Source organism: Terrapene carolina, unplaced genomic scaffold (assembly GCF_002925995.2).
Source record: "Terrapene carolina triunguis isolate 2854851 unplaced genomic scaffold, T_m_triunguis-2.0 Scaffold130, whole genome shotgun sequence".
NCBI classification, from domain to species: domain Eukaryota; kingdom Metazoa; phylum Chordata; order Testudines; family Emydidae; genus Terrapene; species Terrapene triunguis.
This window is the reverse complement of record NW_020664481.1, coordinates 4,243,978-4,267,428: the sequence shown is the minus strand read 5'-3', so window position 1 is coordinate 4,267,428 and position 23,451 is coordinate 4,243,978. Positions and strand designations below refer to the sequence as shown.

The window sequence follows — 23,451 nt, the reverse complement described above, 5'->3', positions numbered from 1 at the left end:
AACACGGTTTAGTGTTAATCCGTCTGGCCTCTTTTCAGACCAACGCGTAAGTTTCAGCCTCCCTGCACGGCTCTCGAGGGGATGCCCTCACAGATCGGTGGGGCCTCACTGCGAATGTTGCCCCAGATGACCAGGTTTCTTCTTCCCGTCTCCTAGCACCAGCGGAGCGGAATCCTTAGACAGACTGTACCCTGCGGTGGGTGCCGCGAGGCCCCCCCGGAAACGGACCACCAGCCAGTGCAAATCCGAGCCGCCCCTGCTGCGGACGAGCAAAAGGACGATCTACACAGCCGGGCGGCCGCCATGGTACAACGAGCACGGGACGCAGTCCAAAGAGGCCTTTGTCATCGGTAAGGCATCTGCTGGGAGCTTTCCGAGCGCAGGCCTGTGGGGCGGTAACGTCCGCAGGGTGGCTTCAGGGGCTCTCTGCTGAGTGCAGGTGCGGGGTGTGTTCCTTCAGGTCGTGCCGTCCCTCGCAGCTGCCATAGCAGGGATCTTGGCATGTGCTTGGCATAGGGTCCTTTGCAACAGTGCATCTCTCTGAGATGGCTCCTGCCTCCCTAGCACACTTCGCTGCCACGCCAGAGACTCCAGCTTGGTTCCCAAGCTTGGGCCTCTGAGCTTCTCAAACTGGTGGTGGTGGGGGGGGCGGGGTGTTGTGCCTCTGATTAGTCTGTCTTAGCGGCTGCTCCCTTAGGGTCCTCATCTTTCTCCGTGGGCAGCTGGAAGCTACAATGCTCTAGGACAGGGGTAGGCAACCTATGGTACGCGTGCCAACGGCGGCACGCGAGCTGATTTTCAGTGGCACTCACACTGCCCGGGTCCTGGCCACCGGTCCGGGGGGCTCTGCATTTTAATTTAATTTTAAATGATGCTTCTCAAACATTTTTAAAACCTTATTTACTTTACATACCACAATAGTTTAGTTAGATATTATAGACTTCTAGAAAGAGACCTTCTAAAAACCTTAAAATGTATCACTGGCACGCGAAACCTTATATTAGAGTGAATAAATGAAGACTTGGCACAGCACTTCTGAAAAGTTGCCGACCCCTGGTCTAGGAATTATTCTCTGGCCTATGTTCTACAGGAGGTCAGACTAGATGATCCCAATGGTTCTGTCTGGCTTTGGAATCTGTAAATACAGGACCACGAGGGAGTGGGGCGGGTCTGCAGTCCTACCAGTGACCCCCCGCGTACGCACCTTAGAACTTGGGACCCTTCCTCCCTCTCCCCCCCAGTATGTTGCGGAGTGACAGACATTGGTGCATTGGACGTATCTGTTTGTATTACGGTGGTGCCCAAAGATCCCACTGAGATAAGGGTCTCATGCCACTGGCTGCTGTGTGTACACGTAGCGAGCGATACCCTAATGAGCTGATGCTCCAAATAGCCCCACCCCTCCTCTGTCCTGGCTCTCTCTCTCTCAGCAACGTCCCCCTGTTTGCACCTCGTGCTCGTGGGAGGAGTTTATTTTTTACCGTCGTGTGTGTCCGATACCAGGACTCTCTCCGGGCTGGTTCGAATGCCGGCTCTCCTCCTAACCCGATGATCCTCATCTGAAGAGCCTTCGCCATCCCCAGCTACTTGTAATTAAGGAATCATTCGTTTGGCGTCGCAGCACGTTTAATTATGCGAACGGCAAGTAATGTGCTGTAGATTTCCAAAAGTTCCCTCCCGACTTGCCAAGTGCAGCCAGGCGAGATCTGCCAGCGTTAACCGAGGTTGGAAGGTTGGGCTGCCGGTATGTTTGCTTCATGCTACTCTTTCTCTCTCTCTCTCCCCCCATCAGGCTTGGGAGGGGGCAGTGCTTCTGGAAAGACCACCGTGGCCAGAATGATCATCGAAGCTTTAGATGTGCCCTGGGTGGTCCTGCTCTCCATGGACTCTTTCTACAAGGTGAGCTGCTGCCAGGTCCTTAGCCCAGGTCGGGCGTGTTTATCCCCTCTGGAGTCCTCTCCCCGTCCTGCTGAGCGGGGTGTGCCGGCGCCCTTGGCAGAACAGGTCAGGGGGAGACCGGCGACTCCTTCGAGTGTGTGTCTGTGGCCTGGCTGCATCAGGAGCTGGGGAGGGGCGGCGCTGGGGACCCCCCAGCCAGGGGCTCCTACTATGCACCGGGCTCCTGCTGGGCTGGAGAGGGAAAAGGACTTCCTCTTCCATGAGCCACTCCCAGGGCCAGCTCAGACCCACCTCTGGGAATCTCCCCTGGCTGCAGGAAGCTCTGCACCCCCCCCCTTCCTGCCTCCATTGCTCCCCAGCCGCAGGGGGAGGGGTCGCTGTCCAGGGAGCTGCTCCCCTCCCCCATCTGCCCAAGCCCTGTGCATCCAGACTCCTGGGATGGCACCGTAACCACTGGGCCGTCCTCCCTCTTCCCTAGAAATAAAAGGGCTAGGGTCTCGCCAGCTGCAGCCCATACGCCACGATACGGGCCAGCAAGCAAAGCTGCTTCTGCCTCCAGGGCAATTCTTCACAGTTTGGCCGTCGTGCTGCTCTCTCGTGTGTCAGGGACGTGCGCCCGCACACGCGCGGCACTGCCCGTAGCACGGCCCGGGTGGCTCCCGGCTGAGGCTTCCTGAGGCTGCGCCACTCTCTGCTTCGACAGTAAGGCAATGAACCCTGCAGCGCCCCCTCCTGTCTCGGGTAGGTGCTCACCAAACAGCAGCAGGAGCAGGCGGCCAGCAACGACTTTAACTTCGACCACCCCGACGCCTTCGACTTTGACTTGATCATCTCCACCCTGAAGAAACTCAAGCAAGGCAAGAGCGTAACAATCCCCATCTACGACTTCACCACCCACAGCCGGAAGAAGGAATGGGTACAAGGACACAAAGGGACTGATGGGGCCTGAGGGTGGGGGGGTGATTCGTGTGCTGGGGGCGGAGGGGCTGTGCTGAGATGGGAAGAGGGATAATGCACCTACATCTTCAGACTAAAAGTCCCATCAAACACCATAGATTGAAAACCCAAGATCCCTGCCTAGGGGTCACGTTGCTGTATGGGAAGTATGGTGTCTGTTTCTGGTGCCTGGCTTGGTAGGAACCCAGCAGTGGCACTGTGCTCTCCCCAAACGGGCTGGCTTGGTATGTATAAGGGAGGGAGCGATGCTGTCATCTAGTGGCTGGCAAACAAAAGATAAAGGATCTACTGCTACTGGCAGCAAAGGGAGTTCCCCACTAGCTCAAGTGGTAGAATGCCATGGTTTTGGAGCTGACAGAGCAGGTCTCTGGTCCCAGCCGCCCAGGTACAGGAGCAGGTGTGTGTGAGCACTTGTCTCTCGATTCGTTACAGTAGGGAGACCCCAGCCGTCGATGTGAGGAATAGCATGGAGAAGGTCTGAAGGGAATTCAATCCAGACCTCCTTGCAGAGAGGGTAGTATCTGCAGTCTTGAGGGAGGAGGGCAGAGATTTGCCATGGAAAGGTTCTGAGTGGGTGAGATTTGGGAAGGAGAAATGAAAAGACCGTCTCTGTAGTGGAAGCAGTGCGAGTCGCCCGTCGCGGGACTGGTATTCATAAGCGATAATAGGAGAGGCCTCCTCCGTAATGGGCTTGGTCAGTCCCCAGTCAGGCTGAATTCTTTCCTTCCTTCCTTGGCTTGAAGATCAATTGAAAAGCAGCTTCATCTCTTGCCTGGAAACCTGGGAAGACAGCTGCTGCTCCCTTGATCTGATGCATCCTCTCTCTGGGGATGGTGTCTCTGAAGGGGCTGGACCCTCTGATATAGATCCACGGGTTGGTCTTTTTCATCGCAGTTTCTACTGTCAGGGGGGTGCCCTTGTCATGTCTGGTATCCCAGCGGCACTCGTTGGGGCCTAGCAATGGTGCCTTAATTGACCCTGGAGTCCCAGGGCATTCAAATCCTTCCTGTTATGCTGAACTTCATGCTCCTTTATCATCTCTCCCTCCAGTGGAGTATTTTTCTCCTCTCGTTCTCTTTCTAACTGCATTGGGTTTGACCAATTTCCTTCTGTTTCCTCCCAGAAAACTCTGTACGGCGCCAACGTGATTATCTTTGAAGGCATCATGGCTTTTGCGGACAAGATGCTCCTGGAGGTGAGAAAGGGTCCTTCAGAAGGACGATGGGTTGCAGAGGCAAAGCCAAGAGGGTCTCACGGCTTCGTCTCGCGTCCCGGCTGGGAAAGTAGGAGCGGTAGAGGAGCATTCCTTGCTGTACGCCTCTCCATCCACACGCAGTGTAGAGAGGAAGGGAAGGTGGAATCTTCCCCCTAATGGTCTCTGATATCTGGGGCCAGGGAGATAGATGCTTTCAGAAGATCTATTCCTGATTGCTGTGGAAGTTTATTGTAGGATCTCAAAGGGCTTCAGCTGCCAACGATTACAAAGCCAAGGTGAAGGACGTTGGGAGAAACACAAGCTAATGCGCTAACCCATCTGTAGAGATGTGGAGGCTGGTGATTTGGTACCAGGCGTAATGAGTTTAGTGGCTACCATCTAATTCCTGGTGGCAATTGTCCACTGCACAAAAACACCACTAAGTCTGGCACCATTCTGCACTCCTAGTCTCTACACATTGCAGTCCGTTTGCTAGGGTGAGCTGGTCCAGCAACTGCAAGCTTATCTGATCCTTGCCCGGGCTGCGAGTTCCTTATTTTTTATGAGCCCTAACGCAATACATAAAACATGTAACATGAGAGGCCAAGCTGTGTACAAACCCGAATGTCTCTGCCCGCTTTCATCCAGAAGCTTTGCTTTATTGCTCAATGCGCTCTCGTGATCTGCTCGTCTGGAGCAAGAATGACATCCAGTGGTCAGCTGGGGGAATCTCACTTGGAGTTAGGGGCGTGATTCCCAGCTCACAAAGCCACACTTGCCCTAGCTCTCATCAAGTAGCGTGCTACAGCCCGCGGCGCTGGGGTCGAACAGGCAGCAGAGAGTGGCGGATGGGCTAGCTAGCCTGCCCGAGAGCATACCCATGGGGGTTGGGCAGGCTTACGGCTAGTCCAGGCCACTACTCGCTGCCGTGGTTACGCTACTATTTTTAGCATGCCAGCTCATGGGAGCTAGCAGGAACATGTCTGCGTGAGCTGGGAATCGCACCCCTAGTTCCAAGTGTAGACGTAGCCCCAGAGGAGCGTTTCCTGGGGAAGATATAGCTCGTTCTTGCTTTTCCGACTTAAAGGCAGGGCTGTGACTTTGAGCAGCCGTGGGCGACCTGCTGTGTTTGGCCCACTTCCAGCATTAGCCAGCCAGCGCCCACGAGTTACGTTCTGGCACATCCTAATAAGTCCCCGCCATTGTCACTAGCCACTCTCATCTCCTCCCCAACCTTGAGCTTGGGAAATAGCGCCCCGCCGAAAGAGTGGGATCTACTAGTACAAGTGAGTTTTAGAACAGACTGGGTCTCGCGGGCGTGAGAATAGGTGTGTGAATTGCACCTGCTGAGGTGCAGGAAGTGGCTGATTAAGGCCGCATTGACCGAAGGCCCATAAAGCCTGGTGCCCTCTCTCTGGAAATGGCCAATCCCTGACTCTTTGCAGGATGGGGATGGGGCCCTAGCGAGTCCTGCAATGCTGTGTACGGAGGAGACAGGGAGAGTACTCAGCGGCTATGCTGATAGGATCTAATAAGAACCTGGATAGACAGAATTCCCTCCAGACCCATGACGAGCAGTGTGTGCCTGAAGCTTAACTTGGATTACCCCCTTCCCCCACCTTATTGATCCTGATGTTGGCCACAAGTTTATCCAGCCCTTTAAAAAGAGAATCAGTTGCTATATTGGACTCTCTGACCTCTTGCGGCAGTGAGTTCCACAGGCAGATTATGGACTGGGCCTTTGCCTGGAGAATGAAAAGTTGGCCCATCCTGACTGGGCTCCCGGCTCAGGAACTACAGTGTCTCAGTTGACCTGGATTTCTAGTCGCTTCATGGGTGTCTCTGAAGGTGCATGGGTGGGAGGGCTATATTCAGATTTCACAACGTAGAGGCTGTCACCCGTTCATTCCATTAGGTTAGGGATAGATTTAGGCTTGGAAGGATTCGATTTTTATCAGTAAATGTCGATTTCACCATCTACACACACACACACACACACACAATAAATATTCCCAGCAATGATCATTGAAAGTTACAGCTAGACAAAGTAAGAAAAATGCTTCCTGAGAACTTATAAGAGTTTGATTTAAGGATATTTACCTTGTATGTTTTGACATGTGATGTTGACAGTTCATGTTTAATAGTTATAAAGCTTTAACTTTTTGAATCTCAACATCTGCTGTCATTAAATAATTAATCTGACCCCTCCATACGTTCCTGCAACTGTGAAAATTTAAATAGATAAAAATATATAAAGCTTAAAAATAAACATCAATAGTACCTGGGAAAATTATACCAAAAAAATCAAATTCTGCCATGCCTAAATATATTTAATATTAATTGGGCAGGTGAAACTGTTACACAGAGTCTTCCAAGATATTTTTCTTAGTGTGCAAGCAAATGTTCAGCCTTGGGAAGACGTATCTTGTGATGTTGGTTTTTTGTTCTGCACGGTTCTGCATCGAGGAAGTGGTCCTTGGAGAGGAAGTTGTGTAAGCAGCAGTTTGAGATCAGCTCTTGAGACGGAGTTGCTCCCTGCATGCTGGCTGACCACCTCTGTTCCAGGACTGGTCTATATGTATAAGTTACACATATACTCAGATGCCACATCTTTGATACCAGTGGGAAGCTGAGCTGCAAGGCCCTGACATCTGCTGTTGCTCAGCACAGGGCTGACACTGGTGTCAAAAGAAGGGTGACAATAGGTATAAAATTTCCCTCCCCCATTGATGGGTCTTTGAACCAAACTTCTCGTGCCTGTACCCATTACCGGCTCTGGCTGTATGGGCCCCTTTTCGGTGGCAGACCCTCGCTACCAGGTAAATTACAATCTCCCGCCGATGGTCCCGTTGAGCTGTAGGGGAAACGCACGCTAGAAGAGGAGATTGTGATGGATTCCCTTCTGCCGGGTGAGGCCGGAGCTGGGGGGACTGTTCCTCTGTCATGATGGCGCAGGCTTGTGCAGCAGGACTCCAAGCACTACCTTGACATATCTTAGTTCCCCTGCTGTGATTTCCAAGGCTGCTTGGACCCCGGTGACTTCCCAGTGCGTGATTTCCAGCTCCCTTCAAGGGGCTTGAACCTGGCCCTCAGCTCTGTGACAGCAACGGGGATCGGGGAACTGCTAACAGCAGAGGGAGAGCTCCCCTTCCTCTCGCTGGCTTGACTGGGCAGGTCTCCACCTGCGGCTTCCCCTCCCTGATAACCCCCCATGAGTGACACTCCACCGCGCTGTGTGCGCATTCCGCCTCCTTTCAGCTTCTCGACATGAAGATATTTGTCGACACGGACTCGGACATCCGGCTGGTGCGCCGCCTGCGCAGGGACATCGGCGAGCGCGGCCGGGACATCGAGGGGGTCATCAAGCAGTACAACAAGTTTGTCAAGCCCGCCTTCGACCAGTACATCCAGCCCACCATGCGGCTGGCCGACATCGTCGTGCCCCGAGGTACCCAGCACGGCTCGCTTCCCACCGGCCTCTTTCCTCCTTCGTTACGTTGGCGCGCTGAGAAATCCCGTGGCTTGTTGTCCCTTAGCAGAGCAGTACAAACGCCAGCTCCCGCACCTCCTCCCTCTGCTCTCGCCTCTGGCTATTCCCTTCTGCCCTCCAGCTGGCATCGATGCCAACTGCACACTGAATGACCCTGCTGCCCATCCCTATAGCCCCTGCTCTCGATGGCTCCCAATCAAGATTAATTGGCCTGGCAACTCCCTGTGAGCATGTGTTGGCACCAGGGTGAGCTGGCTGGCTGTGCCAAACCCTTGCCAAGGAGCTAACGGGGCTGCCGTGTGGTGGGTGGTTTTTGGTTACGTCGGTGGGTCTGCCTCAGTTCACCCCAGCTGACGCCCTGGGCCTGCCACTAGCTGAACCGGTAGGGAGCAGAGTTACCGGTTTGGGTCCGGGAAGGCAGGGACCCAGCGTTCCCGTGTTTCAGAATCGCAGGCACCAGAGAGGGTGGTGCTGACGTGACGCTGAGTCCCCGTAACTCACCCTGTCTCTCTTGTTCTTGGTGCACCGAAGGTAGCGGGAACACCGTGGCCATCGACCTGATCGTTCAGCATGTCCACAGCCAGCTGGAAGAGGTAAGGGCTGCGCTGAGAAGCTCCAGTTCAGGGAGGTGGCAATACGGGTGCTTACCGCCTGGGTAGAGCCGGGGCAGTGGCGTGGCTAGTGACACAATCCAGCACCTAGCCGGGGTATCGTTTGGCTTGGGATTTGCTCCCTCTGCTGCTCTGCATGTGAGAGCAGCGGGGCGATGATCGAGATTCCTGACCTCTCCTCAACCGGGCGAGTCTTCCTCCCTCTGCCCCTCCGCACTGGCCTTACCACTGGGCGCTGGGCAGAGCAAGCCGCGCATCCATGTGCCCGCTGCTGCTGGGCCTACCTCTGTACGGTGGCATGCTACAAGCTGAAGGCAGAGGGCTGCAGCCTGGATGCTGGAGCTTTGCACGAGGATGCTGGGGGCCCGCAGAGCTGCACGGCACCTCTCCCTGCGTTCTCTGGGCCGTGCCCTGCCCTGGCTTCCTTCCGCGCCTGCAGCCCCTTGAACCTGCCTGTCCCTTACTGGGCGCTCTTGGATAATAGCAACTTCTTGCTGGGAACTGAGAGTTTGCCAGTAAGCGGAATCCACTGTACTTGCCTCCTCCCCGGTACAGTTTTCCTAACCGCAGGCCTAGGAAACTCAGCAGCCCCAGGCCCTGACTTCTCCCGCCAGTGCATTGCTCTGGCCCCTTCTCTTCCACCAGTTCCTGCCCTCCAAGCACGCGCAGCCCTTGGGTTTCTGGCTCTGAACAACTCTCAGAACAGGCCAGTTTTTCAAATCCAATTCAGACGCCCCCCCACCTTGGTCGAAGCCTCGCGAAAACAGCTGAGATCTGCCCCCTGGGAGCTGAGACCTTTCAGCAGCGTCCAGCCCAACTGCCGTGATTCAGCCTCACACCTGAGCACTAGTCTGAACCGGCTCCAAGTCGGATCCAGATTCCGACTTCCACATCCTCAGCCGTCTCTAGTTTTCACAAATCTTGAATCCCTTAACTGGAGTGTAACAGCCCCGGAAGGGTGGGTTCCGTCTGAGCACTCGGGGGGGTGTCCGATCAGCGTACGAGGTTGTGTACCGTACGCGGCGTGCTGCAGTTCCTAGTTTCCCTGGGAAGATTAAGGGCAGACTGGTGATTTCAGCGCCACAACACTTAGGTTCTTATATAGCTTTTGTATGTTAACTCGGGGATATGCTGGGGGCAGGCTGGAGGGGTCTCTTTGCACTTTGATTTTGGCATTGGAATCTGTTTGCTTTTCAAGATAGCTACGCTCCAGAAGGGCACATGCGCACAGAAGTCAGATGCACTTGGAAATCAAGTTCTCCACTCTAATTGGCCTTTTTAAGCTCCCACTCGGCTACAGCCATCTTGCTGCCTGGAAGCCCAGTGCATGAGACTGCATGCAATACCCCACAGGCCAGCAAGTCCATATAGTAGACACTGCTCCTGTATGTTAGCACTTGCTTAGAGTGTGCCCCTCCAAAAATGTCTCCTCTCCTAGTTAAAAGGAGGTCCCTATATTTTGCTGCAAACGGCCCTATTTGTAGAGTTGAAATAACGGCAGGTCTAGAGGTTGTGAAATCAAGATTTCATCTTGCTACCCGGCCATAGGAGCAGTTTTCTTGTATAAGTATGAAACGCTCATGTCATATCAGAAGAAGAACTGGTATCTACAGCAAGATGGAAATTGGTTTTGCAGTCTCTGAACTGACTCATAGCTGGGGTCCGAGACCTGGCCGGTTTCCATGGAGATGAGATAGCTGCTGCTTCCAGGAACAGGCCTCAGGAAAAGCAAATTAGAGCAAAACTTTCTTTCAGATAAACCTCAAGGTGGGTGAGAAATGCGGGTCCTTCCCAGACGGCTGTTTGGGGAGAACCTGTGAATGCTGAGTTTTGAGGGGGGGGAGGGGTTTACTGGGGGGCAGAGGGGGAAGGCCTAATGTGAAAGCAGGGAAATATTCCTATTTTTCCCTTTTTTTTTTTTTTTTTTTGTCTCTAAATGCCCGTGGGCTTGACAATGCTTAATGCCGGTTGCATTGTGTCTTTGTGTTACTGCTGCAGCGTGAACTCAGTGTCAGGTAAGACTCTCATGACTCTGTCCTGTCTGCGTGACCTGAGGCATTTCCAATGCCAGGCACTGCTTGGGCTGCACTGTCTCTATCAGACTCCAGTAGCTTCCTCATTGAGCTCAGACCTGTAGAGTTCATCTCACCCTTTAGACTCAGGTGCAACCAGGAGGGCAATATTTTAAGCTCTGGGCATATATAGTAAGTGAAGGGACCTGCAGTTTATATGGCCAGCATCTGACCTGACCGCATACCCAATCCAACTCCCACTGACGTTGGATCCAGGCCTAACTTATTCTTCGGTGAATCCGAGACGTTCACAAGGCTGCCGACTTGCAGAATGGGAAAGCGTTTGGTATTTTTCACCAGATTTTTTTTTTTTTCCAACTAATGTGAAAAGTGGTTTGGAGACCTCTTCATCTGAGCCGGGGCCGCTGGAAAAGCATAGGAAAACCAGGGCCTTGGGTTTGAAATTTAAACCGAGCCTCGCCACGTTTAAACGAAGTTCCTTGAGAATGGCGGCAGCCCTGGGGAGCGAGAGACTAAGGCCCAGGGGTAATAGCACCCAAAGGGAACTCGACTGAGTCTGAGTGTTACACATTTTGATCCAGGAGGACAAGCTCTATGGAAATAACTTCAGGACCCACCAAATAATATAGTGGGAGATACGATTACTAAGTAGCTCCAGGTGTATATACAGAGTAGACACCTATTTAGTTACAATATCCGCGTGCAGACGGTGCTTCTGCTTTTTCCCTTCCATTAGGCATTCAGCTAAGATTTCAGCTATTTTTGTGGGAGGCAAAAAGATGCATTTCTAAAAATGCGTTTCCACTTAGATGTATATCTTTGTTTAAAGAGACACGTAACTCAGGTAGGCCTGAAGTTTACATTTGGCATAAAAAAGCTTTTACAAATCCTCGGATGAATAGAAAAGCTTCTGTTTTTTCCCAACGCTAGTTATTTTCAAGCAAGTAAATTGGATGGTTAAAATTTCACTTTTAACAATCTCGGGGCCTAATGTGGCAAACATCTATACGTGTGAGTAACTTTACTCCTACGGGTAACTGTGCTCACGTACGTAAGTGTTTGGAGGTTCGAGGCTGAAGGCGGCATATAGTGACACAACCATGAAAATTTTTCAGTTACAAATGTATAATTTGTAACAGGCTGATTTTTTCCCCCAAGCTGATATTGTTCTGAAATCCAAAAAGTACCACTCGTAGTCTTGATTTTGCCTTTTTTTTCAGGCCTCTTGAAAATCTACAAATTAATAAAATGGTGCTGATTTTGTAATGGAGAGTTTAGTGCTGTAGCACTTTAATTGCACAAATAACTACAACCACAACACTTGGGTAACCTCAGAATTCTTATCATGTATTTCAATCAAGGCTTCCTTTCTGGTAAAAGTCTGAAAAAAATGAAGGTCAGGAGCTGGAACATGCCTGCAAACATTGGCTTAAACTGATGAAACCCAAAGGTTTTTATTAAGTCAGCTGTCTCCAGCACCCTGTCCACCCAGGGGCAGATGTGTGTTAGGTAGCAGATCAGGGCTGATAGATGGGGACATGCAAAAACAGTGAAACGTGCCTGAAAAAAATGGGGCTTTTCAACTAACCGAACTCCCCAGCCTCAGTTCTCAATGGCTTATAATGAATACCAAAATCCCTCATTCTAATGTCGGTGCCTTTCAAATGCTGTGTTGGTGAAGCTATGCATAATCTGTAACTGGTAGAGAAAAACCCAGATGTCGGATCTGGGCCCAGGCTAACCTACCTTCCACACAAACTGTAGGTAAATTTGGGTAGGAATCCAGATCCCAACTCCATCGCTTTGGCCCCTCTCTAGCACTTTGTCAATGGAACTTTTTAAGTATTATGGAGGTGAGCTGATTCTAAGCCTAGTGTGTAATGACTGGGTAACTTACAAGGATGAACTGTTGATACATCTAACTGGATGTTAACAGGGTTAATTGCTGATGCATCCAAATTCTCACTCATTTAAAGAAAATTGTAATAATCGCTGGACATTCGACTTCTCAGTTTCACACCTGGAGGTGCGTTTCCTGGCTGAAATTGCAACACACTGAGCCATCTGTGTGCAGACACCGTACACCCACGCGTGCAGTTCCCATTAACACCAGTAGGAACAGACACGTACACTTCCTTGGCGGAGCAGACCCCGGAGTCTGCTTGCTTGCGTTGAAGTGTGATGCTTTCGGTGATGCCTTTATCCATTTTTTTCCCCTTCCGCCATGCTGTTTGAGAACTGGACTTGCTTCTAAAAACGGGTGTTCTCGAAGATGAATTCACCGTTGCCAATCGATACTTCCCCTCCCCAGGTCTAGATCACCTCCATGTGCCCTTTGCCAGTTGTGTCTTTAAATATCAAGCCATGGCACGGTGTAGTAGTCCTTGTTTGAAATGTCAGCCGTTAAGCCAGCTGCCGTACGTGTTTGAAATGCCTTACCTACATTAACTTCTTTGTAGCTGGCTGTCTCTTGTCTGCTTCCTGTCTGATTGCATGTACAACAAAGAGCTAGTGGTGTTCACCGTGCCTTTCTGAGAGACGGTCACCCCCATATTTCTTTTGCTTTCATTTCTCCCCCCCCCCCCCCCCCTTTGAAGCTTTCGTTCTGGGGAGGGAAATAAGTTTCCAAAGTGAGACATTTTCTCGACCTGCTCACGGCTGCTTGGCTGAATGTTCCATTGCTGGCCAGCCACAGCGAAGGGGGGAGAGGAAATTCTGCTCACCTGCTTCACCCGCAGGATGGCTGAGAGCCAAGCCAGCAAAGAGGGACAAACTCCTGCAGGTCCCCCCCAAGCCTGTCCTGTCCACCGTTCTCAAGCACAGGGTCGAGCGAGAGCGTGAGCTCTTGTCCCTGCAAGCTGCTGAGCTGTTCTCGCTGCCCCGTTTGCGATCCCTTTGTGTGCCGAGTTCTGTTCAGCGGGCTGGATTATGAGTGCAAATGTGGAATGTACTCGACTCAGCTCCCATCCCGCTGATAGAGGAGCTTGGGCTGTGGAGTTGGGTTCTGAGTTGTGACTGTCCCAAAGTCGGGCAGCCACTTCAGGCCCATCTCTGCACAAGATGTTCTTGTCCAGCCCAGGCCAAATCTTTAACTGGGCCTCTCACAGGAGGCACCTGCGACCCAAGTGTGAGTGCTTGTGTCCCCTCGTGGGCCTGGCAAGCAGGTCGGTGGGCACATCTTGTGCCTGTTTGCATGTGCCAACAGCGACAGGCTGTGTGTCCTCCCCCTGCGTTCCCAGTTCCTGGGATCTTGGAGTAAACGAAGGCTTCTCTCTCTGATCGTGGGAATGCACTGAGTCCTGGATGCGGGGTCTGGTCTCTCCTCCATGCAGAGGAGTCAGGGGACACCAACGCCTGTTAGCGTCAGCGGGAGCAAGGTGTGCAAGTCTTGGAGGGCACAATAGACTCCTGCCAGTCCGGCTTTTGTGGCATCACGCTTCTCTGCCAAGGCAGCGGCTGGGACTGGGGCCTCGCTCCATTGAATGCACAAGGGACATAACACTGTCATTTCCTCCCCGCGCTAGGTTGGTGTGAGTGCTGTGGGGGGGCCCCTTGGAGACTGTCCAGCAGAGGGCAGCACATCTAAGACAATCTGTTAAGCAAACACAGGTTCAGTGAAAAAGACGCTTGCTGAGGGATCTCTCCCTGATGGCTCAGGTGTTGATCGAATCCAACTGTTACTGTTTGAAGTTAATAGGGATCATGGCTCCCCCCCCCCCCCCCCCCCCCCCCCCCTTTATAATACCTTTCCCTTTTTTCCCCTCCCCTTTAAACCCTTGTTGTATTTCCTGCTTTGTCTCTCCCTGAACGTCCCTCCCATCTGGTGAACAGAGGAAGCTACGCTGGGATATGTGAGGAGCACTTGCAGTGTTTTGAGTTTGATACTAATCATGGGAGCTGCAGGGTGACGGGGGATGAGCCAGGGCTGCATGCTGAACATGGGGATGCACAGAGAGGGAGCATGTGCAGATTCCTACAAGGGTGATGTTCTTTAAGCTGAACTGAAAGGAAACCTTCCCCCCCACACACTCCAGTACCTCCTGAGAATTAGAGTATGGAGCTATCGGTCTTGGGTACCTATATGGCCTCATCGCCATAGTATCTGGGCACCTCACAGTCATTAATGTATTTCTCTTTAGAACACCCCTGGGAGGCCGGGCAGTGCTATTATCCCCATTGTACAGATGGGGACCTGAGGCACAGAGAGGCTAAGTGACTTGCCCATGGTCTTGCAGAAAGTCTGTGGCAGAGCAGGGACTTGACTCCCCCCCCAAGTCTTAGGGTATTGCTCCAACCACTGAACCATCCTTCCTCTCTGCTGAACCTGGAGAATTCCCCAGAGCATGAGGTGTCTAGTCTCACCATTGCTTTGGGGGATTGTTTGCCATGAGATCCACAGCAACTAATCCCTGGTCTGACTCTCACCTCACAGAGTGGTATAGGGCTGCATGAACCCAAGGGGTTCCTCTGCTGTCACAGCAAAGTGCAAGCATTTCAGGAACAAATGGAAACGTTGGTGACAAAATAACAGTTTCTCCCGGGCCTGTTCACAGCTCGGTGGTGTAGGAGGGGTGTTCCTGGTTGCGTTATGCCTACTTGTGGCATCCGAGGACTGTGTCTTGGTGTTTTGTGTAGGTGCTGGAGAAGACAACCTGAGCTGATCCTCCCTGGTGTGGCACACAGTGATGTACCACAGTGTGCGGGAGGGTGGCGGTGACTAGCACTTGGATCGGATACAAGGGCTTGGGCAGCAGAGCGCCGTGACCTCGGAGGGCCTTTGCAACCCACAGGGCCGTTAGGTTTGTGGCTTGTGACAGTGCTGACCACACGCCTCGCTTTAAGGCCTGGGTCCCAATGAGTCTGCAAATGCCGAGTTGAGGCCAGCGCGCCATCCTCGGGGGGCAGAGCCTTAGGGTGCAGTTCCCTGGCGTGTGGCACGTAGGTCCTGCAGATGGCAGGGTTATTGGTGAATCCTCTGCCAGGCCTAACAACAAAAAAGTGGGCTGCTCCGCACGGGAGCCGTTACCGCTGGCTTTTGTCCAGCAGTTTTGCCAGCCTTGAGCGCTGTCTTTCAGCAGAGAGGCGAAGCTAAGGTCCTGACCCCGGGGGAGTTGTCTGAGGAGCCCATGGGACTCTTCACGGGGATCGAGGTCGCTTGTCCTAGTGGCCTCTTCAAATTCCACCTCTGGGAGTTTTCCATCCACTGTAGGTGCCCTGCAGTTGGATCTGCCGCGCTTATCTGCTGTTGCTGGGCCCTGCCACAGAACTGCCTCGTTCCCTCCGGGCGGCGGGTGCATAGAGCCCTGTATTTCGGGTCAGGCTGTGACGCGCTTTGAGATCCAGGTGCTGTGTAAAGGCAGGACACCATTATCCCTGCCCCAGCGGCGCTGTGGGGGCGGCAGCCCGTTCTCCCAGGAGGGAGGCATGCTGGAGACGCCCCAAACCCGTTGCTCTTGTTTTGTGACACGGAATGTTGGCTCCAGCTGGTTTCTTTGATGATTTCTCCTTTTTTTCTTTTTTTTTTTTCCCTCCTCAACCTCCCTCCCCCCCCCCCCCCCCACACCCCACACATACCATTCTCCTCCTCTCAGGCCAGTGTGGGCCAAGTCAAAACCTGTTTGTGGGCCCGATCCTGCAGCCATTCCCCATGGGACATGGATGCAGGATTGGGTCCTTCCGAAGAGTGAGGGCCTCTAGCGAGGCTGGGGTGGGACAGCCTCCCTCAGATCGCCCCGCGGAAGCCTGGAGCAGCAGCACGAGGAGGGGACTTGCAGGAGCCTCTTGCTGGTGGCGAAGCCTCGCGGTGGGCATGGGGAAGGGTGGGACACAAGCGGGATGCCAGGGAGACTAACATGGGGTTCTTCCTCGCTAACCGAGTGCAGCTTGTTTCGCTGACCACCCGCCCCCGAGGTTTTGAGGGGTTCGTCTTGTTTCAGAGCACAAATGGTGCCAGGGTGGCATTTTGGATAACGCTCTTGCAAAGCCTTCCCCTAGAACTGAGTGCATCCCATGCACCCCCTTTGTAAAGGGGAGCACAGTTTTCCTGCACACTGGGTCTCTCCGCCCTTGGTGGGGGTGTATTCAGATTTCCCCTCAAAGTATTTCACAAATGCCCTTTCCCAGCTTGGTTCCTGCCATTGAAATTTCTACCCTCTGTCTGGGGAGTGGAACCCCCCCCCACACACACACACACCCCCACACCCTCCTCTGAACCTATTACAGTCTTTCTACGTAATCAGCTGATACAGCAGGGTGGATCCCTGCATGCCCACACGTGCAGCATGTTCACAGGCAGTCTACAGCCCTGGTGTCATGAGCACAGAGAGCGTCTATTTCCATAAAGAAACATCTCTTTGCTTTTTAACAATCAAAACAGGAGCTAGTGGAATAAGCACAAACCCCTCAAACGCTCAACGGGCTTTGCTTGCGTCTGGATTTGCATTTGTTTTAGCCAAGGCCAGAGGATGACTGGGTAGATGGAGGAATCTGGTCGCCATGCCCCTCCTCCTCAATCCCTACCTAGTCATCTTCCTCCTCCCGGCTTGCTTGTGTGTGTTGCATTAATTAACCAGGGTGGTTCTCTACTAAATCTTTCCCTGGCTGGTGCTTTTATCTTTTCCTTCCTCCAATATATTTCTGAACCAGTTGCAGTCATTTTTGTGTGTGACCCAATGCACAGCTGTCTGAGTCCAGCGTTCCTCACGTGCAAGGCTGATTGGTTCATCCTTTCCAGCCAGAGGCGTGCCTTTACTACGTCTTTCAAACAGAGAGAGGCGGGCTAATGGGAACCCATTATCAATGGCATTTCCTTGATCCAGGAATAGGCATTGCGCCCAGCAATGTTAATTGATTTGTCATCCAGAGATGAGTCACCCCGGCTGCCAGCCCTGTCCAGCTATGAAGCGACTTGAGGCTATTCCTAATTTTGTAACCACGAGACTGTCTCTGAATGGACCAGAGCTCCCACACCAAACCCTTCCTAGAACAGTCGTGCATCCCAAGGGGGGCCGTTAATCTCAGGGAATCAAAGTGTCAGCCAGTGCATGGGAGTGGGACACCCTGACCAAGTACCCTGTTTCTGATGACGTGCCAGAAAATATTTGCTCTGAGAGGCACCTTTTATGGGGTCAAATTTGAGATACTTTACTCCTGAGTGGTTACCATAGCTTTCCCTTCCTCATTGATTGACTGAGGGATCCATCCAGTGAATTAGAGCAAAGGAAGCAAATGAGACCCATGAGCAGCAGGAGTGTGATCTGTTTTATGGAGAAGCTTCATCTCTCCTGACACGACTGGTCAGTGACAGTAACTGGCACATCCTGGATGGTAAATATGTTTGTGCAGCCGGTTGGAGCCTTAACATCCCAGCTGTGGGCAGGTGGGATGCGAAGGCTCCGGGATTCTAGACGCGGCTTCTCATTAGTGTCGTTAACAACCCCTTTGTTACCTTGAGTGTCTTCCTCCCCCACCCGGGCTGCAGGCCTTGGGTGCTGCCCTTAGGGTTTGGCTGGATGACTGCTTATGTGTGTGAACGAGCGCTCACCTAGCTGCGGTGTTGTGTTGGTCTCCAGGGCAGCGCTGGCCTCTGCCCACCAGTGCCATCCCCTTCCTCGGACCCTCAGCGTGCTGAAGAGTACCCCGCAAGTGCGCGGCATGCACACCATCATCCGGTAAGCGCGCCACCTCGCATTTGGAATGGCTGAGGCTAAGGGCGTGGGGGCCTGTAGCATCATCCAACCTTGGTCTGGGCGTTTGACATCTCCCACTCGTAGGGCCCCCCAAGAGATAAAATCCTGCCCCGGGCCAGAGACCCTAGTCAGGCTGGGCAGTTCTCACCCGCTTCCTAGAATCATCCATTTGAAATAGGATAATGTCAACCCGTATGAGCGTCTGCATGTTCGGTGCCCTGTACAGCCGTGAACAGCTGTTCCTACCACCCCCCCAAGAGCTGGGTACCGTCCCTGCTGTGCGGACAGAAACGGAGGCACAGAGAGGTGAGAGACCTGCCCAAAGCCCCACAGCAAGAGCGCGGCAGAGTTAGGATTAGAACCCAGGAGCTCTGGGCCACAGCGATTGCTCCACCTTGGAGCTCCCCTTTGCAAAAGTGCCTATGTCCCAGCAACAAAACTACAACCTGGGGTGGGGCAGGATGACCCAATATCGCGCAGTTCCCGGTAAAGGGGCCTGGAGAGGGTCAGGGTCCTCGGCTGGATCCCCCTGGTGGAAGGCCTGTGATGGTATCGGCTGCCTCTACCTGGGAGGAGGCTGAGAAACCTGCCCTGTGTATCTGGTCCACCTTTTCCTTCCTACGCGGCCCTGCCTCGCCCTTCAGGCAGCCTCTGACCCACAGTCAGCGTCTCCTGGAGAGTTCTCGTTGACGGACGTGCCTTTCTCCCCTCCCCGTTTAGAGACAAGGAGACCAGCCGAGACGAGTTCATTTTCTACTCCAAGAGGCTGATGCGGCTGCTGATTGAGCACGCGCTGTCGTTTCTGCCTTTCCGGGTACGTACAGGGAACGAGGGGATGGAGGGGAAAGCCCTTTGTTCTCTCCTTTCTGGGGGGACAAGGGGAGGTCTGCGTTTGCCCCTGGAGCCTTCCCTACGTCTCTCTGACTTGCCCTCTCGTGGAAAAGGCTAAAAAGAAATGATTCTCCTAGGGCAGACAGAGACGGGACCCTATTCTGTTGTATACCACACTCATCCCCGTAGTGTCTAGACACCTTCTAGCAGTGCAGTGAGCAGTGTGACTGACAGCTGTCACGTGGTTTGTTCTCGCTTCCTCCCCGGGGAGGAAAAGGTATGCAGGGGCGTGTTTTGTGTTGGCAGTGGGTGTGAGTGTGATTTTACACACACACACACACACACACACACACACAGTCTCTCTCTCGCCTGTATATTATAGAAGGCAGATCAAAGAAATGCACCTTGCAAGGGCGTGGAAGGTGGGGAGGGAGGGTTGGGATGGTCCTTCGTTTCCGGTGGGGGGGGTGTCATTCCATGGTCTTGGACTGCCCCTCGCCCCCCCCCCCCAAAGCTGTGTCTCCACCGTCGCTGCTGCTGTGGGGTGGGTAATTATAGCACAAGGGTGCGTCCATCGCTCGGCTTTGGGAGCAGAGAGCACAGTGCAGGCGCAGCCATGTTTCTAAGGCAGCTGGACCTCTGCACCTGAGTCAGGGGCCTTCCCTGGCTCGCCCGGCTGGTGTCCAGGGCTCAAGCACCTCCCCTGATCCCCTGGCTCCATGACGGTGTCCACGGTGCACCAGCCTGTGGCTTTTGTGCCCTGCCGGTCTGAGCCCGTGTTAAAGCTTGCGCTGCGATCTTTCTAGAGCTGCACTGTCCAGACCCCTCAGGGAGAGGACTACGAAGGGAGATCCTACAGTGGGAAGCAGGTAAGGGGAAGGGAAAGACTCCCCCGGACTTAATGGGCCTTTGATCAGGCCCCTCCTCAGCATCTGGACTAGCGGGGTCTGCTCCAGGGGGCTGGCGGGCTGGCTGCTGGGCTGTAGAGACCAAGGGATCCTGCAGCCTACAGCTTAATTTACAGCAGTGACTAGTCAGGTCAGGCCCTTAAGTAGCACTACTGAGGTGTGTGGGTGCTCCGAATCGCTCCTCTTCTCACCCTCCCTGTTGGGGAGGCAGCTGTGTCTGGGTGGTAGCTGTGAGGAGCTAGCTGCTTAACCCTGTCAGTGCTGGAGGGGATGTGGCTGTGCATGGCTCAGTCCCATTGCTGGCCTGGGCAAACGGGAGCAGGGACCAGGCCTGGGGGCTGCGTTCTGCGCACAGCTCTTAAACTGACCTCAGGTAGGGTCCATGACCCCATTGATCAAGTGGGGCTAATGATCTTACCTGCTGCTGTGAAGTGCTTTGAGGCCTCTGGATCCAAAATTGCTGTAGATCCGTGCTAGGGCTAGTTCCTTTGGAGCCCAGAGACCAGGAGCATTTGAGGGGCCCCGCATGGCCGCTTCATCCCCGCTCTCTGTGGCAGATCACAGGTGTGTCTATCCTGAGAGCGGGCGAGACCATGGAGCCGGCGCTCCGAGCCGTGTGCAAGGACGTCCGAATCGGCACCATCCTCATCCAGACCAACAGCAACACTGGAGAGCCAGAGGTAAAGGCCGAGGGCGCCTTGCGACCCGGGCCCATTCGCAGCAGCAGTCTCTGTCGCCGGGATCCCTAACGCTGCCACGTGCCTAGTAATTGCAATCAGTTCCTTCGTTCCTGCTGGCCACAGCCGGTCTCGCCGGGAGGTGGCTGGTTGGTAGCTGGCTTTCTTATTTAATGAGCATTCGTCGGTCACTGAGGCCCAAAATGTCTGACTTCAGGCGAAGGCTTTCACAGTCGCCTGTGCAAAACTGCGTATGTAGTTGCACGTGCAGTGACCGGCTAGACATCTAGCCAGCGGCACGTACGCCGACCACAGCTGAGTGTGGCAGGAAGGTAACCAGGCGTGCCAGTGAGGCACTGAAACGTGCACATGTTGGTGCACTCGCCATTCAAAAAAATTGGGCCGAGGTCGTTGGGGCTTTTTAAATGCATGCTCTCCACTAAGTGTTCAAGCAGTAGCCCGCTGCTGCGGTGCTTGCCCGGCTAGCCTTTTAGCAGCAGCTGCCTCGTAAACAAAGGGTCCGGTAATAAGCCGGCAGCCTGTACCCAATTCAGCCCAGTAATCCTGCCAGCAACGGGGTAAGTGGGCGCTGCTGACGCCCTGCGGCAGGTGGCGCGTGCCCCGCCCAGCTAAGGAAGGGGTGAGCAAAGCTGTTCTGAGGGTGAGCAGAACTTTCCCCAAATCTCTCTCTGGTCTGTCCCTCGCCCAGCTCCACTACCTGAGGTTGCCGAAGGACATTAGTGAAGATCACGTGATCTTGATGGACTGCACGGTCTCCACGGGAGCGGCGGCCATGATGGCCGTGAGAGTGCTGCTGGTAAGGAAGGATGGCGGGGGCCCGTCTCCGTTCAGACAGGGAAACCCCGGAGCAGCCCTGGGGGTGCTGGGAACTTGGGGAGGGGGTGGGTCCAGCCCAGCTCTCTGATGCAGCATCCCAGGGTCCAAGTAAACTAAGCTAACGCCGGCACCGTTAAACCTGGGCCCCGCGGTGAAAAGAGGAAGGAGGCCGGCTGGCGTGGTGCAAGCTGCAGTGACCTTCGCGGTCAGATACTCATAGTCACCCTCCACTGGGGGACAAGCCCTGCAGGAACTGAATTCACGTCCAACGCAAGCCAGCTCCTTCCCGAGACTTGGTTCCCGGTGTCCCCAGCCCAGCAGGGAGATCGGGTCCTGGGGTGCCAGGAGACGAGGCTCTGAGAAGGAGATGAGGAAGGGGGCTGCTCTCAGTCCCCGGGGGCAGGGGCCCAATCACAGTGTTGGCCCTTTGGGGTGGGAGGCCAAGGGTCTCTCCAAGTCAGGGCTGGGGCGTATTGGGGCTGGGGGAGGAGGGGCATACAGACCCTTGCACCGCCGCAGCCTGTGCATAACGAGGAGGGGTCTCTCCAGAGCGGTGTCATGGCCCCTCCCCCGCCTTCACGCCGCAACTCTCTCGTAGGATCACGACGTCCCCGAGGACAAAATCTTCCTTCTCTCTCTGCTGATGGCGGAGATGGGCGTCCACTCGGTGGCCTACGCCTTCCCCCAGGTGAAGATCATCACAACGGCTGTGGACAAGAAGGTGAACAACCTTTTCCGGATCATCCCCGGCATCGGTGAGTACCCGCCAGGAACAGGCTCCGGAACCTGCTTGGGGTGGGATGGCTGGGCAGGAGCACCTGGCCAGCCCCAGGAAGGTGAGGGGAGCTCGCCCTGCCCTGCAGAGCCTTGTTACAAAAGCATGCAGCCTTTAACCAAGGACAGGCTCGCCTCCTCTTCCCCAGACAGCGCACGGGAGCCCCAGCCCCTCCAGAATCCGCTGTGGGCAAAGTCTACAAGGAGAAGACAGCAGGGACAGCATTAGCCGTAGGGTTAGCCAGCTTGGGTCTAACAGGCTGGCATTGCAGAGCTGGACAGGGGAGTGGCTGATCCCTGGTCCATGGCAGGCTGGGGCGATTGCCCAGCTCTCGAGGAGGACGTTCTCTGACGAGAGCCGTGCCTGCTGGAGCAGAAGGGAAGGGCTGCTGGCAGCGATCGCCCAAGAGGGTGTGACGAAAAGAAGGGGAAATAAAGCAGGTTGCTCTGATCCCACCGCTGTCTCCTCATTCAGCATGTCTTCTCCACCTTCCATTTGCAAGTGACAGAAACTGACGTCCCCTGCCCTGTGGGCGCTGGTTGGCCTTCCCGTGCCCATGTGGGAGAGCAGAGCACGTGGGCGGCCAGCCCCTCTGTTCTTGCACGCTGTCCCGGGGGGGCGGGGGGTGTCTCCCACGGGGTGTCAGAGCAATCGTCCGTGTTCTTTGGGAAGCGGGTGTAGTTCCCACCCGGCTGGGTTAAGGGTATCCGGCATTCCGGCAGCACCGATCTCCGTGTGTAACTTCACATTGACGCCTTGTGCGTGCGTGTCTCTGTCTCCCTGCCCCTCGCCCCCGTGCCCTAGGGAATTTTGGAGATCGCTACTTCGGGACTGACGCCCCCCCTGACTGGAGCGACGACACCCTGGACACTTAGCAAACCCCCCCCCCTCCCTGCCCTGGGTCAGAAGACGAGACCCCACCCTGGAGCCGAGGCAGCTTTGCGACCGCACCTTACTCTTCTGTTGTACATTTCCAAAGAGATTTCCCCTAGGGCATAAATATTTTTTCAGCTGTTGCGTTTTGACGTCTAGGGCCTATTTTTTCAAAAGGAAGAAATGCAAATCCTAGCGGACTGTATGTGCACAGGCACGTGTCCTACTTTAGAGCCGAGTTAATTTATTTTAATTTAAATATTTGCCTATGTAACTTATGTGAGATTTTATAACGAACAAAATAAAGATTTTCTCCAGTTTTCTTGCAGCATCGCTGTTGGCGGTTAGACCCAACCCCCAGCGCTGGTAACTGGGTCTCATCCCCGTGCTGCTCCCAGATAAACCCAGGAGGAGCTGTAAATATGAGCTTTATCACCCTGGGTTGAAAATGCTCCGATCCCTTCTCCACCGTCGCCAGTCTGTCCTGGGACCCGGTACAGCAACTGGGAGGGCACAGGCCTGCGTGGGGATGGGAAAAGTAGCAGCAGATCCTGCTAGATGCTCTGAAAGGCAAGGGCAGGCCAGGGCTGAGGCCGCAGGCGCTGTCCTGCCGTCCCAGCGAGAGGAAGGAGGAGCGCTGGGGGAGCCGTGAGTTGCGCTGTATCCTTGTCTTCCTG

The 23,451-nt window shown here is 54.2% G+C and overlaps 1 protein-coding gene across 2 annotated transcripts in view; it reads left to right on the top strand.

Moving 5' to 3' along the window:
* The window catches only part of UCKL1 (uridine-cytidine kinase 1 like 1), a 42,284-nt gene extending 19,190 nt beyond the window's left edge, over nucleotides 1-23,094 (top strand). The window contains exons 2-15 of one of the 2 annotated variants that reach the window (XM_024219447.3): nucleotides 157-350; nucleotides 1,793-1,899; nucleotides 2,645-2,815; nucleotides 3,980-4,051; nucleotides 7,310-7,499; nucleotides 8,073-8,134; nucleotides 14,017-14,036; nucleotides 17,757-17,855; nucleotides 18,594-18,687; nucleotides 19,511-19,573; nucleotides 20,170-20,292; nucleotides 20,999-21,106; nucleotides 21,725-21,881; nucleotides 22,706-23,094. In XM_024219447.3, coding sequence (XP_024075215.1) covers nucleotides 157-350; nucleotides 1,793-1,899; nucleotides 2,645-2,815; nucleotides 3,980-4,051; nucleotides 7,310-7,499; nucleotides 8,073-8,134; nucleotides 14,017-14,036; nucleotides 17,757-17,855; nucleotides 18,594-18,687; nucleotides 19,511-19,573; nucleotides 20,170-20,292; nucleotides 20,999-21,106; nucleotides 21,725-21,881; nucleotides 22,706-22,776 — 1,531 coding nt within the window. In that variant the 3' untranslated portion in view covers nucleotides 22,777-23,094. Of the gene's footprint in view, nucleotides 1-156; nucleotides 351-1,792; nucleotides 1,900-2,644; nucleotides 2,816-3,979; nucleotides 4,052-7,309; nucleotides 7,500-8,072; nucleotides 8,135-10,150; nucleotides 10,168-14,016; nucleotides 14,037-17,756; nucleotides 17,856-18,593; nucleotides 18,688-19,510; nucleotides 19,574-20,169; nucleotides 20,293-20,998; nucleotides 21,107-21,724; nucleotides 21,882-22,705 lie in introns of both variants that reach the window. The other variant, XM_024219448.3, reaches the window with a different exon arrangement.
* Nucleotides 23,095-23,451: the final 357 nt, after the last annotated feature.